Here is a 13,628-nt window from a genome sequence, read left to right on the forward strand (position 1 = left end):
CACAAAATTTAAAACTTCAGTTTTCCTTCTGCATCAGACTGGTCAACAAGTGACTGGAAGGAAGTGTTCGACCTGCCTATTGATTTTACATAGGGCCAGAATTTTCTTGGGTTCTTGGCCAGGTCTATTGCTGAGCTATGACAGTGGTAGCTGTAGTACACTTTGCACATAAATCTTTTTACAGGTGCGCAAATCTCTACTAACCTTTTACTGTTGTCATTGCACATTCTCTTTTGAACCAAGAGTGTGACAGCCTTTGCTTTCTCAGCATTTTCTGAATTTAATTGTTAAATCATGGTGGGTCTTTTCCATCTTGAACCCATTTACTAAGCACATACTTCTCCATATTATGATTTACAGTCTGTTCCAGCTTTGCTCATAATTCATCTGTGTCCATCATACTGGAACTAAATGGTGTCAGTTCATTGTCTAAATGAAATCCTGACAAGTGCTCATCTCTAATTGTTGATTCCACTATGTTGTTATATGTCACTTTAACTAGGTTGGATTACTGATCAGTTAAAGGTTTAATGTATGGTATCACTCTCTGTACTACTGCAGAAAGGTAATAAATAACAAACCTTGGAATTCACAATTAGAATTGACCTATATATGTCAATTGTAGTCACTGATTCATAGGTTTGTTATTGTTCAGTTTAGTATAGAGAACACCACCAAGATATAGAAATGCTGACAGAAAAAACTGCAGACAAATATTGCAACTATAATATATCTTAGAATCAGCAAGTAGAATCCACATATATATCTCAAATCTACATGTTGATCACAAGATTCTTTATTTTTCACGATAGTTCAGGCAGTAGGTCCACAAATGAGAATCCTAAGAAAAAATTGGTGCACACAGCACCTACAAAAATGTGAGAAGCAACAAACCTTGCAATCAGTAACTAGAATTGACTTATATAGATCAGTTCTAATGGTTGATTCTGAGGCTTGTTGTTTTTTGCATTTTTCAGTAGGTCTGGGTAAGTTCTTTCTTTTTGGATTTTAAAGTTTGGTATCACTATTTGTAGTTAAGCTATGTAGGTAAATTCTAACTGTCAGTTCCACGTTCAGTGTCCCCTGCCCCTCCCCTCACATTTGATTTTTTTATTGGGTGTTAATCAGTATGTCATTAAGGATTTAAATTTTTCATATTGCTCTCTGTGCTACTGCAAAAACATGATTAATAAGAAATGCTGGAATTGACAACTACACTTGACCTACATAGCCTGAGTACAGAGGCCAGAATAATGATGATGATGATGATGATGATGATGATGATGATGATAAAAAAATACACACTTAAAGAAAAACATGAACTGTGGAATGGAGAACTAGAATTGATCTATACAGCTGTCCTCTTAGGTTCTTGCTTAACCTCACACACTGTAATCGTGTCACATTGGGAAAAAATAGCCAAATATTTGTGAGAACCACATTTATTAAAAATGATAGCTGATCATTTCACTTGCATCAATGTAGTTTGTGCTCTCAGGTTCATGGCTAACATACACTCCAGCAACTGTGCCACATTTGGAAATAAATGGCCAAATATTTATGAGAACCAAGATGATAAATACTATTGCTACTTGATTCACTCACAGTAATTTAAGCTGTGCTCTTAGGTTCCTGCCTTACCACAACTTTGAAAATCGCACCATATTTGGAATAAACAGCGTAGTTTACATCAGTTACTAAGACAAATGCAGGAATATTTGATAACAGGCCACTTACATCCATAGCATTTTAAACTCGTGCCGTCAAACAGGACACTATAATTGACCCATATTGTGTATATAGCTTAAAAAACTGGGGATAGTAATATTTTAACAAAATATTTGAGAGAAAATACCACAGTCAGTCATTCATGGCTTAAAAAGCTGCTGCAAGTTTAAAAGTAATTGCTATTGTAACTTTCTTTAAATGATTCCTCTGTTGGTTTCTTTAATTTGTGGCAGATGTATGCACACAGAGTTGCTATAGTTATGAACACAATTTACATTTTGTAGATGCGCCGACACTATGAAATTACAACACTTGGAGTGACAGTGTGGCATATACAAGAGTATGAGCACTCAGAGTTGCCCCGGTCATCACTTGGTCAATTTCACATGGGTGACAGTTATGTCATTAGATGGCAGTATTCCATTACAGTAACAGGTATGTATCAGATAATGAAGCAATTGTGCTGAAACTATTTATGTTCTTTACCTTTGATACTGTGTTCATTGTCCCATTTTTGCCAATACATTCTTTATTTTTATTCCTCCTTCTTCTTTCCAGAACAGAATTAAATTGTACTTCATGACATGTGAATTATATTGATATTAACATAAAAAAATACCTAAGGCTTCCTCTGTTACTGCTCCCCCACCTACTCCCTATCATCACGCCTTATTTGTTGTATCTTTCTTTTATATCTACAACCATACTCTCCAATCTAGTGTGAAATGCAGGACAGAGGGTACTTCCCATTGTACCACACATTAAGTTTGCCTTACGTTCCATTCACTTGTGGTAGATGCAGGTAGCTGTACCATTACACTGTAAAATATAGTTTGAAAATTGAGCCATTGATGGATACATGGTGGTCTATTGAAATGCAAAGTGTAATGAGATTGTTCCATGTAATGAAAATATATTCAGCTGCAATTTATCACTAACTTGTAAAAGCTTATGGGGTGAATGTAATACCATGAAAACAAGTATGGTTTTTGTGCCAGAAATTTGATAAAGGCAGAACAGATGTGTAAAATGAGCAAAGATCAGGACTGACAAGCACATCCACCTCAGCTGGCAAGAGACTGATTAAAGCCAGATTGTTGCATTTGTAAGAGGCAGATTTCACATGAACTCAAAATCTCCTTTTGATGAGTAGTGCGTATAATACAGAACACAGCGGAGTAGCAGAAAACATGTTCTCACTGGGCTTTGTGACAGCTCTCAGACAAGAATAAAGTGAAGGGACTGTGTTTTCTGTCCAGCACATAATTTGATATCAGGTAGAGGGTGCTTCATTTTCTGCACTGTATTGTCACAAGGAATGAAAATGTGTGTGCGTCAACATTTTGGAGATCTAATAAGTTCAAACCCAGAGAAATTGCAAAGAAATTTGTGGCCAGTCTTTAGGGACACACACATGGTACAGCTGGTTGATTTCCTCAGCAAAGGAGAGACAGTAGGTGTTGCCAATTATTGTGATGTACTGGAATGGCTGCAGAAGACAGCTCAGAAACAATGACTGGGATGCTTTCGAAAGGTGTCAAGTTGTTGGCTGACAATACCCAACCACATATGGCCTGCATTACCTGTGATTTGGTCTAACGTTTCCTATGAACTATATCTTCTCATTCACATTTCATTCAGTCCATATCTGGGATGCTTTCGAAAGGTGTCAAGTTGTTGGCTGACAATACCCAACCACATATGGCCTGCATTACCTGTGATTTGGTCTAACGTTTCCTATGAACTATATCTTCTCGTTCACATTTCATTCAGTCCATATCTTGCACCAAGTGATCTGTATCTCTTCAGAATGTTAAGGAACCACCTGGCCAGTTGCCACCTTAGAACCAATTATGACTTTCAGGAGGCTGTTGTTAAAAGACACCTAGTGCTGGACTTTTAATATTGGTTTCAATACACTGTTTAACTATGGAACAAATATTGGACAACTGTGCTGACCTTGTGCCTAAGAAATATGTGTACTTACCTTAGTAGCCTATTGTGTCTGTCTGATTTTTTGTGGATAAGCTCTTTCTCACAGAGGACATGTTACTTACTTTTTGAAGCACCCTTGTATTTACCATTTGTTGAGGCAATAATTAAACAGTAAAGTTTAAAATGGCAGTAATCTGGTTTGTAATTGATTCCAAGGAGTAAATATCAATGTTGTTTCTATTTTGTACATGTTTTCTGCGAGATACCATTTTACTAATGGTAATTATGTTCACAATTGAATATATCTGTTCTTAAGCATAAGCTCAAACCAGTATCCTTATGTGTTATTTCATAGGAAGAGAGCTCAGTGGCCAGCCCTCTCGTCACTCAGTTGCTGGCAGAGATAGGTGTGCTTATTTCTGTTGGCAAGGACAAGATGCATCACTGAATGAACAGGGTGCTGCTGCTCTTCTAACTGTGGAGCTAGATCATGAACGTGGTCCACAAGTTCGTGTGGTACAAGGCTATGAACCACCTGCATTCCTGGCACTTTTCCAAGGCAGCATGGTCACTCACATTGGAAGAAGAGGAGATATGGATTTTCAAGGTATTAAAACCTGAGCAGGTTTGCTGTAACTGATGTTTAATACTGTTTTAAAAAATGACTGTGTGCTATAATATAGCAAGTAGTCATATGTCTATTTCCTTTTTAACTTGTGTGCTGTTCTGTTGTGTGTTACTTTTGTAAGCAGCTCTCAACTATGGCATGGCAAATTCTTCATTATTTGGATCTGGGGAGGCAGTTTATCTTTGAAGCAAACTTAATTTTGAGTCTTTCCTTTTAGGCACAGTTAATTATTAATTTTTCTCCCATTGTATATTTATTGTAACAGGAAATAAGTAGAATGTTTTTATTGGATTAAATTGAATCAGTAACTTTCCTTTCTGTACATATGTATTATTATAGATACTAAGAGATATTTACCATTATAGAAAGTACTGTATATCTCCGAATCCAAGACGAGGTTTTTTCCTGAAATTTTATCCCCAGAAGTAGGGGATCATCTTTCTTTCACTGCATATGATGTGTAAGGTTTCTTTCCTTTCTTTACCAAATAGAATCTCAAGCTTCCATGAAGCTGTAACTCACTCTCAACTGTGCCTACCACTTTAACCTAGAACATATGCATGCCCTCTGAGGGTGGTTGTACAATAGCAAGAAGTGTTTGTTGCCTCAATTTTTTCCATATTAACAGAATCTTACGTTGGTTCTTGGTAGAACAACATTATAATAAATGAAAAGCACCAGTTTGCTTTTGTTGTACAATATTACTTTTATTGTTAATCAGTTTTCGCTTACAAGGCCATCTTCAGACATTTACTGAGTATTATCACCAAAGAAGTTAAATGTTAGCAGACAACATTGGAAGAGAAGTAACACATCTAGACTGAAGTAGAAACATACAGTAAGTATGTAGCTCAGTCTGTAGAGCACTTGCCCGCAAAAGGCAAAGGTCCCGAGTTCGAGTCTCGGTCTGGCACACAGTTTTAATCTGCCAGGAAGTTTCAGTAAGTAACATTTTTGCAATGAAATAGTAAAAACTGAACAGTACATAAATAACAATGTAGTTGACAGGAAAACCTTTAGCACAAAATAGGAATAGCATGCCTGCATAACAGTTTCTGTTAATAAATAAAACTAATAAAATAAGATAAAATTAGTACTAGACAAGGTTGCGAGTATAGGGTTTCCTACTATGTCAGGAACATGACAGCCCAGTGTGTTTTTAATAGCAAAGACAAGATCCAGTTATTAGCCAACAGTGGGGTATACAAAATCACCTGTTCTGATTGTGCCAAATTTACATTGGTCAGTCAGGCAGAGACATATCAACTAGGCTGGCTGGACATAAACGCAGCTGGAGGTTGCAGAATTCAGACTCTGCACTTGCTGAGCGTGTACTGAGTGAGGGTCACAACTACCAGCCAGTGTCCCATGTACTTCACTTAGCAAACAAAGGCCGTAAACTCAACCTGCTGGAAGCCCTGGAAATTAACAAACATCTTGCTCACAGTCCAGATCTCATCCTAAATGACCAGACACAACTCAACACTTCCCCACTCCTAAACTTCATATAATCATCTTTGTTGTTCATTACTTCCCACACTCTCTCCGCCTACGTATTCCCATTTTCGTGTATTCATTAAGTTGTTTTATTTGTTGCAGTTGTCTTTGTATTCCACATAGGCTGTAGTTTCAATAGTTAAGGGTTTCCTTTTAACTTGTACTTGTATTACTGTCCATGTTTAACTCCCCTTGTAGTTGTCTCATCAAATACTGTTCATATTTTACTTTGCTCATTTATTTAATGAAAACTGGTACACAGCCACTGCTTTGATTATAATGTTAATGTTAAAATGCAGTACCACCACACTCTCAAACTGTAGGTTTCCTCAAACACCTCCATTTTCCTGCATTTATTAATTTCTGTTTAACTTATTGATATTGCTTAAGTTCCTTATGTATTCTGTATTTACATTGACAACTGTCTCTTCTTTTTTAATTGGTTGTGTATCACTCTCCATGTTTCATATCTCTTGATGCAGCCTTGTCTAGTACTAATTTTATCTTATTTTATTAGTTTTGTTTATTAATAGAAACTGTTATGTAGGCATGCTATTCCTATTTTGTGCTATAGGTTTTCCTGTCAACTCTATTGTTATTTATGTACTGTTCAGTTTTTACTATTTCATTGCAAAGATGTTACTTACTGTATGTTTCTACTTCAGTCTAGATGTGTTACTTCTCTTCCAATGTTGTCTGCTAACATTTAACTTCTTTGGTGATAATACTCAGTAAATGTCTGAAGATGGCCTTGTAAGCCGAAAACCGGTTAGCAATAAAAGTAATATTGTAGAACAAAAGCAAACTGGTGCTTTTCAATTTTTTTTATCAGTTGCCATTTGAATTCAGAGATCCCACTTCTAAGTTGTGTAGAAAGTGAGTAATGGATGTAGTGTGGACCAACATGGTTCCACATTAGTTTTTTTTTACAGGATGCAGGTCTTATTGTGATGCAAATTTCAAAATAATGATTATTTGACATGCAGAAGCAACAAACAATTCTGCAGCTTCCAAGAGATGTGGAGCTGCAGAAGCCAGTGTTTTGGGGTGATGAAAGGACAAAGGATATCAAAAAAATACAAAGTCAACTAAGAAAACATCCAGTGGCCTGCAGAGTGGATGTTTCAAAAATATTGAAATGGAAGTAGTTGGATTTGTACATGAGGAATGTAAAGAATAAATAGCAGTTTCCCACGATGTCATATGAAATAAAGCATGTGAATCAGCATGGGAACATGGTGTCCAATTTAAAGCAAGCTCTGGATGGCGTACAAGGACGATGTGATGAAATGGACTTAATGCTGTGACATTCCTTGCTCAGTGTTTTCCAGCATTGTCTATGGAGAAATTGGTAGAGTATCAGTGACACATTGTAAAACTGAGACAGGAACATACTTCCGTCTTAGGGAAAATCAGAAACTCTGACAAGACTCCTGTTTACTTCGACACTCCATCCAGCACAACAGTTGAAGAGAAAGGTGTGAAAAGTGTATTTATTCACACTGCAGGCAATGAGAAATTTCAAATCATTACAATGTTGTGTGTACCTGCTGATGGAACAGAATGTGACCCTAGATCTTCCTCAGTCATAAAACTATGCCAAAGCTGCCACCGGGTGTTATATTTCGTTGCAACAGAAAAAGATGAATAACCTATGACTTTATTATAGTTTGGCTCCGCACAATCTGAAGCAGGAAGCCAGGTGCTCTTGTAAAGAATCATGGGAGGTCGATCCCTGATGCTTTCAAGGGGCATCTGACACCAGAAGTGAATGCAGAAATCTTGAAATTAAACACAGATTTTGTTGTCATTCCAGGAGATGTGTCTTTGCAACAACTAGTGTTAGATGTGGTGGTGAACAAGTCATTTAAAGCCCATGCAGCAGCTGTACAGCAATTGGTTACTTTAAGGTGGACAACGTTACTTTAAGGTGGACAAACCCTAACCTTTACAAGGAAACTGATGAAGACTTCAGTATGTCTAATTGCAGAATGGATCCAGACTGCTTGGACACAGACATCCGGAGCATCAGTTGTGAACAGCTTTAAGAAGTGCTGTGTAAAAAATGAATTAGATAAGAAAGAATATGATCTACTATGAGAAGCAATGCAAGATAACCATGACAGTGGCAGTGACACTGCAGATTCTGTTGACCATTCCAGTGAGGAAGACTATGTGTATCTGTATCTGACCAAGGGAGGTCTTTATCTGATTTTATTTTCTGTTTACTGGTACTTTTAATGTCTCCTTCATTTACTAATTATAAGGTAACTATTTGCAAGTTTTCAAAATAAACCTGATATGTGTATACATGGTTTTCTATAATCCCTGTTAAACCTTTTTTTTTGTTGGGGGGGGGGGGGGGGGGGCTGTGTGTTGTCAACTTGTATTTGTACCTGTCTTGAATTTGGAGATATACAGTAAGTGGTACAATTTACATTTAACCCCCCCCCCCCCCCCCCCCCCTCTGAATGGGATTTTTCACAGTGATGCAGTGCTCTGCTTCATGCTCACTTACAGATTTCATAGGGTGTTTGTTATTGTGATGATAACTTTTAATTGTAAAAGATTTAAACAAGAAGCAGCCATCAATCAGCTGAGTAAATGACTATAAAACTTCCTAGCAGAATAAAACTGTGTGCCGGACTGACAAGGGGAGGCCGCCAATTGTGAAATTCAGATTCGATTCATACGGCGCATAATAAAAGCTCATGGCCAGAGGTGTAATGTGGCAAAGCACCAAGATGCACTTCTCCGCCGTTGTCGAGAAAATCGACAGTTAAAATAAATCGTTGCGGTGAAATGCCCTCTACGGTTAATAATTTTATACAGCGTCGTGGCGTAGCGGTAAGCGCTCGGGTTTGTAATCGGAAGGTCGCTGGATCGAATCTCACGCCTTGCAACTTTTTTTTTTATTATTAGTCTTTTGTAATTCAAATATTAGCAGGCAACTACGCTTTTATGTGGCGGCTCGTTTCGGCCCATTCAACATCTGTCCTTAAAGTGTAACGAGCGAGTAACGGAGCTTATATTTCATACCTGCCACAGCAAATTTGTGTTCATGGGGTCTCTATTCTAATTCGAACGTTTGACTTACACTATACGTATTTGTTTCGGAATATCGTTTCTATGTCTTCCGTTAACTATACGTGGTAAACATTATGAAGACAATTAATAACATTTGTGAAATACAACTTTGTTTGCGGAAAACATAATGATGTTCGAAGTCGCCAGTTTTTCCACGACAAACGACTGTTAACAACTTATTATATGCATAATTGTTGCAACTGATTGCCGGGAATTTTTTATATATATAATGTGTGTGTGTGTGTGTGTGTGTGTGTGTGTGTGTGTGGACACATTGGAATAACAACAAAAAAAAATTGCATGGGGCGAGATTCGATCCGGCGACCTTCGGATTACGAACCCGAGCGCTTACCGCTGCGCCACGACGCTGTCGATAATTATTAATCGTTGAGAGTATTTTACAGGAACGGTTTATTTTAACTGTCGATTTTCTCGACAACGGCTGAGAAGTGCATCTTGGTGCTTTGCCACATTACACCTCTGGCCATGAGCTTTTATCATGCTCAGTATGAATTGAATCTGAATTTCACAATTGGCGGCCTCCCCTTGTGAGACTCAAACTTGGAACCTTTGCCTTTCGCAGGCAAGTAGAGCACTAGCCCACAAAAGGCAAAGGTCCCGAGTTCGAGTCTTGGTCCGGCACACAGTTTTAATCTGCCAGGAAGTTTCATATCAGCGCATACTCAACTGCAGAGTGAAAATCTCATTCTAAATGAAAATATATTTGGCAGTACCTAATTATTTGAAAATAAAATTGCTTGCTACTTTCAGTTACAGTGTGTGACTGGCACAATTATGGTACTTACATTTGTGCTTACCTCTTTAGGCCCTTGGCGCCTATTTGTATGTCGAGGGGAACTTGCACAGGAGGCAGTGCTAGTGGAAGTGACTTGCAGTATTCGTCAGTTGAGAAATCGTGGCTGCTTTGTTTTGCTGAACACCTCTACTGGTGCCATACATGTTTGGTATGGCAAGAAATCTCCAACTCATGCTAGAAAGGTATGTGTGTCTCTCTTTACACTGCTGACAAACATACAGAATTAAATTCATGTAGATAAATTTACTCTGCTGTTTTAAGCAGCGGCAGTGCCAAAACAGTGAGCAGCAATTACTATTTTTTACTAAATGATCATTCAGTGTCAACAGCTTCTTATTAATGTATCTGTCAAAACTGTCAGTTTCTTGATTGCCTCCTCTCTCTCCCAAGAATGAAACAGCAGTATGTAAATTTCATTTCAGTTTCATCTGTTGATCAGATTACTCTGTTTCTCATTGTATGTTGCTCTTGTGTAATGAATTTAAGTAAACCTCCTGTGTTAGCAGACAGATCTTTAGTCTAGTACTGCAGTCAGTCACAGATGTGATGGACTGGTGATGTAGTATGCTAAGTGTACAGCTATTTGTTTTCATGTCCCGAAATAATGTGTTAGTTTGTCTCTGCCATTCAAAAGTGACAATATTAACAATAAAAAAAAGTTCCAAGCTTATTACACTTGAATTTTATTATCTTTATAACAGCTGCTGCTGTTTTAAGTATTTTGTGATGATATTACAGGGAAGTACAAAAAGTGTATTTCAGCGAGTGCAGTTTATTCCAAATCCACATGTTTTGTGAGTGTCTGCTTTGTTAGAAATATGAGTTCCTGCTGTACCTGTCTTTCTTCCACTCACTTAGTGGTCTTGTTGATTTGTTGCTGTGTTTCCTTCCTTTTATTATCTTCCAAACTGTTTCCTTCCTTTATTTTTCTTGTTGAACCCAAAGAACCAATTCATTTTTAGTCTTTTTGTAAATTACTGTACTAGCTACATCTTTGTCTGCTTTGTAGGTAGCAAAATCAGCAGCTGAAAGGATTCAGGACAGAAGACCACCAGAAATTGGTTTCAAAGCCAGTGCAAACTTAGTTATTTATGAACAACAAGAGGGTGCTGAGAACAAAGAATTCTTCAAAGGTGTGTGTCTCACAGTACTGCTTGCTATTGAAGATTTTCAAAAGTATGGTAGGTGTTATACCTACTGAAATAACTAGCTTGTGGCAAATATGACTTTCTTTGCAAAGCAGAAACAGAAGAAAGAGAGTAACATGCTGTAAGAACACACAGTTCACTTTACCAGAACAGACAAACATGTACAAGCCCAGTGCCAGTGACCTCATATTGTCTGGTTTAGTTGTCAACGTGAAAATATTTTAATAGCAGCACGTTAATTGTTAATAGAATTTACATTGGTACTGTTAATTTTGTCAGTCACTGTTTTCATGAAACTAAAATATCATCGTTTGAAAATATAAGAGTCACCTTTCCAGCTTTTTACGAAAAATTATGGAAGAAAAGCATCTTTCGTAAAATTCCTTGTAGTACATAATTCATAATTTTTCAGAAAACATTTTTCCTCTTCTGAAGTTTTTATCTCAAAAATGTAATTTTTTAAGAATTTGGCCACATCTTGTGGTGATGAAAATCACTGTTCATAAATCCCCCCTGCGGGTCCGGGGATTAGAATAGGCCCGCGGTATTCCTGCCTGTCGTAAGAGGCGACTAAAAGGAGTCCATCCCCCTCACGGGGGTAGTTAGCGCCTGCGTCCGGAGACGGACGGTTCCACGACCTATCATCGTGGTCCTTTTGGTTTTTTCACTTCTCGTTTCTTCCTTCCTTTTGTTGGTTCCTTTCTTTGCTCTTCTCCACCTCACTGTCTTCCTTACTCTTTCCCTTGCCTTCTCCTTGCCTTCTCATTGCCTTTTTCTCCTTGCCTTCTCATTGCCTTTTTCTCCTTGCCTTCTCATTGCCTTTTTCTCCTTGCCTTCTCATTGCCTTTTTCTCCTTGCCTTCTCATTGCCTTTTTCTCCTTGCCTTCTCATTGCCTTTTCCTCCTTGCCTTCTCATTGCCTTCTTCTCCTTGCATTCTCATTGCCTTCTTCCCCTTGCTTTCTCATTGCCTTCTTCTAAACCTTGCCTTCTCTGGTCTCCGCCTCGGCGTTTGAGACAGTGTCCTCTTTCTACCTCTCTCTCTTCTTTTTCCTCTTCTTCCTTCCTCCCTGTGCGTGCTTGAAGGCCGACCCACGCGTTCGCACGCGTAGCCGGTGACGGGGTAACGCGTAAGTCCCCGCCCTGGGTAGACATGTAAGGCACGCGCGTACCCCCTGGTAAAGGCCAGGCCCGGGGAGGGGTGATTGCCTGAGCTGATACCTTCTGACCATGCCGATTGGTCCCTCCGTCTGTTTCTCGGGAGGTGTGACCTGAGGTGTAAACATTCACCTAAGGCGGGAGTGCCCTCTGAGAGGGTCCCCACAAGGAAGGAGCGCGCCATCGGAGACGCTGGCAATCATGGGGGATTCCTCCGCAATGGATTCTACTCCATCTCTTTCGACTTCGACCCAAAAACGGAAACGTGACCAGCCAACAGTGACAAAAGTACTACCGCCTGCCCCACAGTTCCTCGTAGTTTCTCGATCTGAGGACGGAAAGGATTTTTCCTCTGTCAACCCTTTCGTTATTCAGAAGGGCGTAGATGCCATAGCCGGATCTGTCAAATCCTGTACCAGGTTGCGTAACGGCACCTTATTACTAGAAACTGAGAGTGCCTTTCAGGCACAAAAACTGCTTCGGGCCACCCTCCTGTACACGTTCCCTGTTCGGGTGGAGGCTCACCGAACTTTTAATTCGTCTCGTGGTGTGGTCTATACTGGCTCCCTCGACGGATTGACTGACGAGGAGCTTCAATCATTCCTCGCTGAGCAGGGCGTGACGGCTGTCCATAGGGTCATGAAAAAGGTCAACAATGACCTTGTACCGACCCGGACAATTTTCTTGACCTTCGATAGTGTTAAGCTGCCATCGCGCATCAAGGCGGGCTACGAGGTTATTTCTGTTCGCCCCTATATCCCGACACCTACGCGCTGCTACCAGTGTCAGCGTTTCAATCACACTCGACAGTCTTGTTCCAATGCGGCTAAATGTGTCACCTGTGGCAGGGATGCCCATGAGGGTGACTGTCCACCTCCGTCTCCTCGTTGTGTGAACTGTCAGGGTGACCATGCCGCATCCTCCCGCGACTGTCCTGTCTATAAGGAAGAACGCTGTATCCAGGAAATTCGGGTCAAAGAGAAAGTGTCCACCTCGGCTGCTCGCAAGCTATTGGCTAGTAGGAAGCCCACGCTGCTCCCAGCGGGGAAATACAGTACTGTCCTCGCCTCTCCTCGGACTACCCGGGAGGTAGCAACCCAGACATGCGATCTGACCTTCAGCACCACGGTCGTCCGTTCGGCCAGTGCTAAGATCGCGCGGTCGACGTCTCCTCTTCCTCCCATCACCCCACAGACACGAGCACCTTCCTCAGCTTCTGCTAAGACGAAGACACCGAAGTCAGATGCACGGGCCTTCAAGAAGGAACCATCCCGTGCAGACTTCCTCCGTACCTCGACCTCCCAGCCTTCGACCGGTACTTCCACTACACGTCCTTCCAAAAAGGCGCATAGGAAGCACAGTTCTCCTTCCCCGCCACGGCGCATTTCTTCTCTTGCGCCACCCAGCGGCTGCCGCCCCAGGCCGTCATCCGTTTCGCCTGGCCGCACCGCTGGTCGCCGTACATCTGGCCGTTCACTGGCGGAGGAAGCTCCCCCTCCCGGCCATCCTCCCGAGATGGCCGATGACCCTATAGACCCAATGGACGATGACTGTCCGCCTACTGATAGCGGCGGCAGTGCTCGCTCGAAGCCAGGCCCTAAGCGGCCTTCGAGGTGACCACTTCTCTCATCT

General features: G+C 40.4%; 1 protein-coding gene across 4 annotated transcripts in view; it reads left to right on the forward strand.

Moving 5' to 3' along the window:
• LOC124606641 (supervillin) overlaps positions 1 to 13,628 on the forward strand; it is a 172,396-nt gene that overhangs the window by 125,315 nt on the left and 33,453 nt on the right. For all 4 annotated transcript variants that reach the window (XM_047138638.1, XM_047138639.1, XM_047138640.1 and 1 more), the window contains 4 exons: positions 2,013 to 2,163; positions 4,019 to 4,270; positions 9,702 to 9,874; positions 10,702 to 10,825. In XM_047138638.1, coding sequence (XP_046994594.1) covers positions 2,013 to 2,163; positions 4,019 to 4,270; positions 9,702 to 9,874; positions 10,702 to 10,825 — 700 coding nt within the window. The remainder of the gene's footprint in view (positions 1 to 2,012; positions 2,164 to 4,018; positions 4,271 to 9,701; positions 9,875 to 10,701; positions 10,826 to 13,628) is intronic.

Source organism: Schistocerca americana, chromosome 3 (genome assembly GCF_021461395.2).
Source record: "Schistocerca americana isolate TAMUIC-IGC-003095 chromosome 3, iqSchAmer2.1, whole genome shotgun sequence".
Taxonomy (NCBI): Eukaryota; Metazoa; Arthropoda; class Insecta; order Orthoptera; family Acrididae; genus Schistocerca; species Schistocerca americana.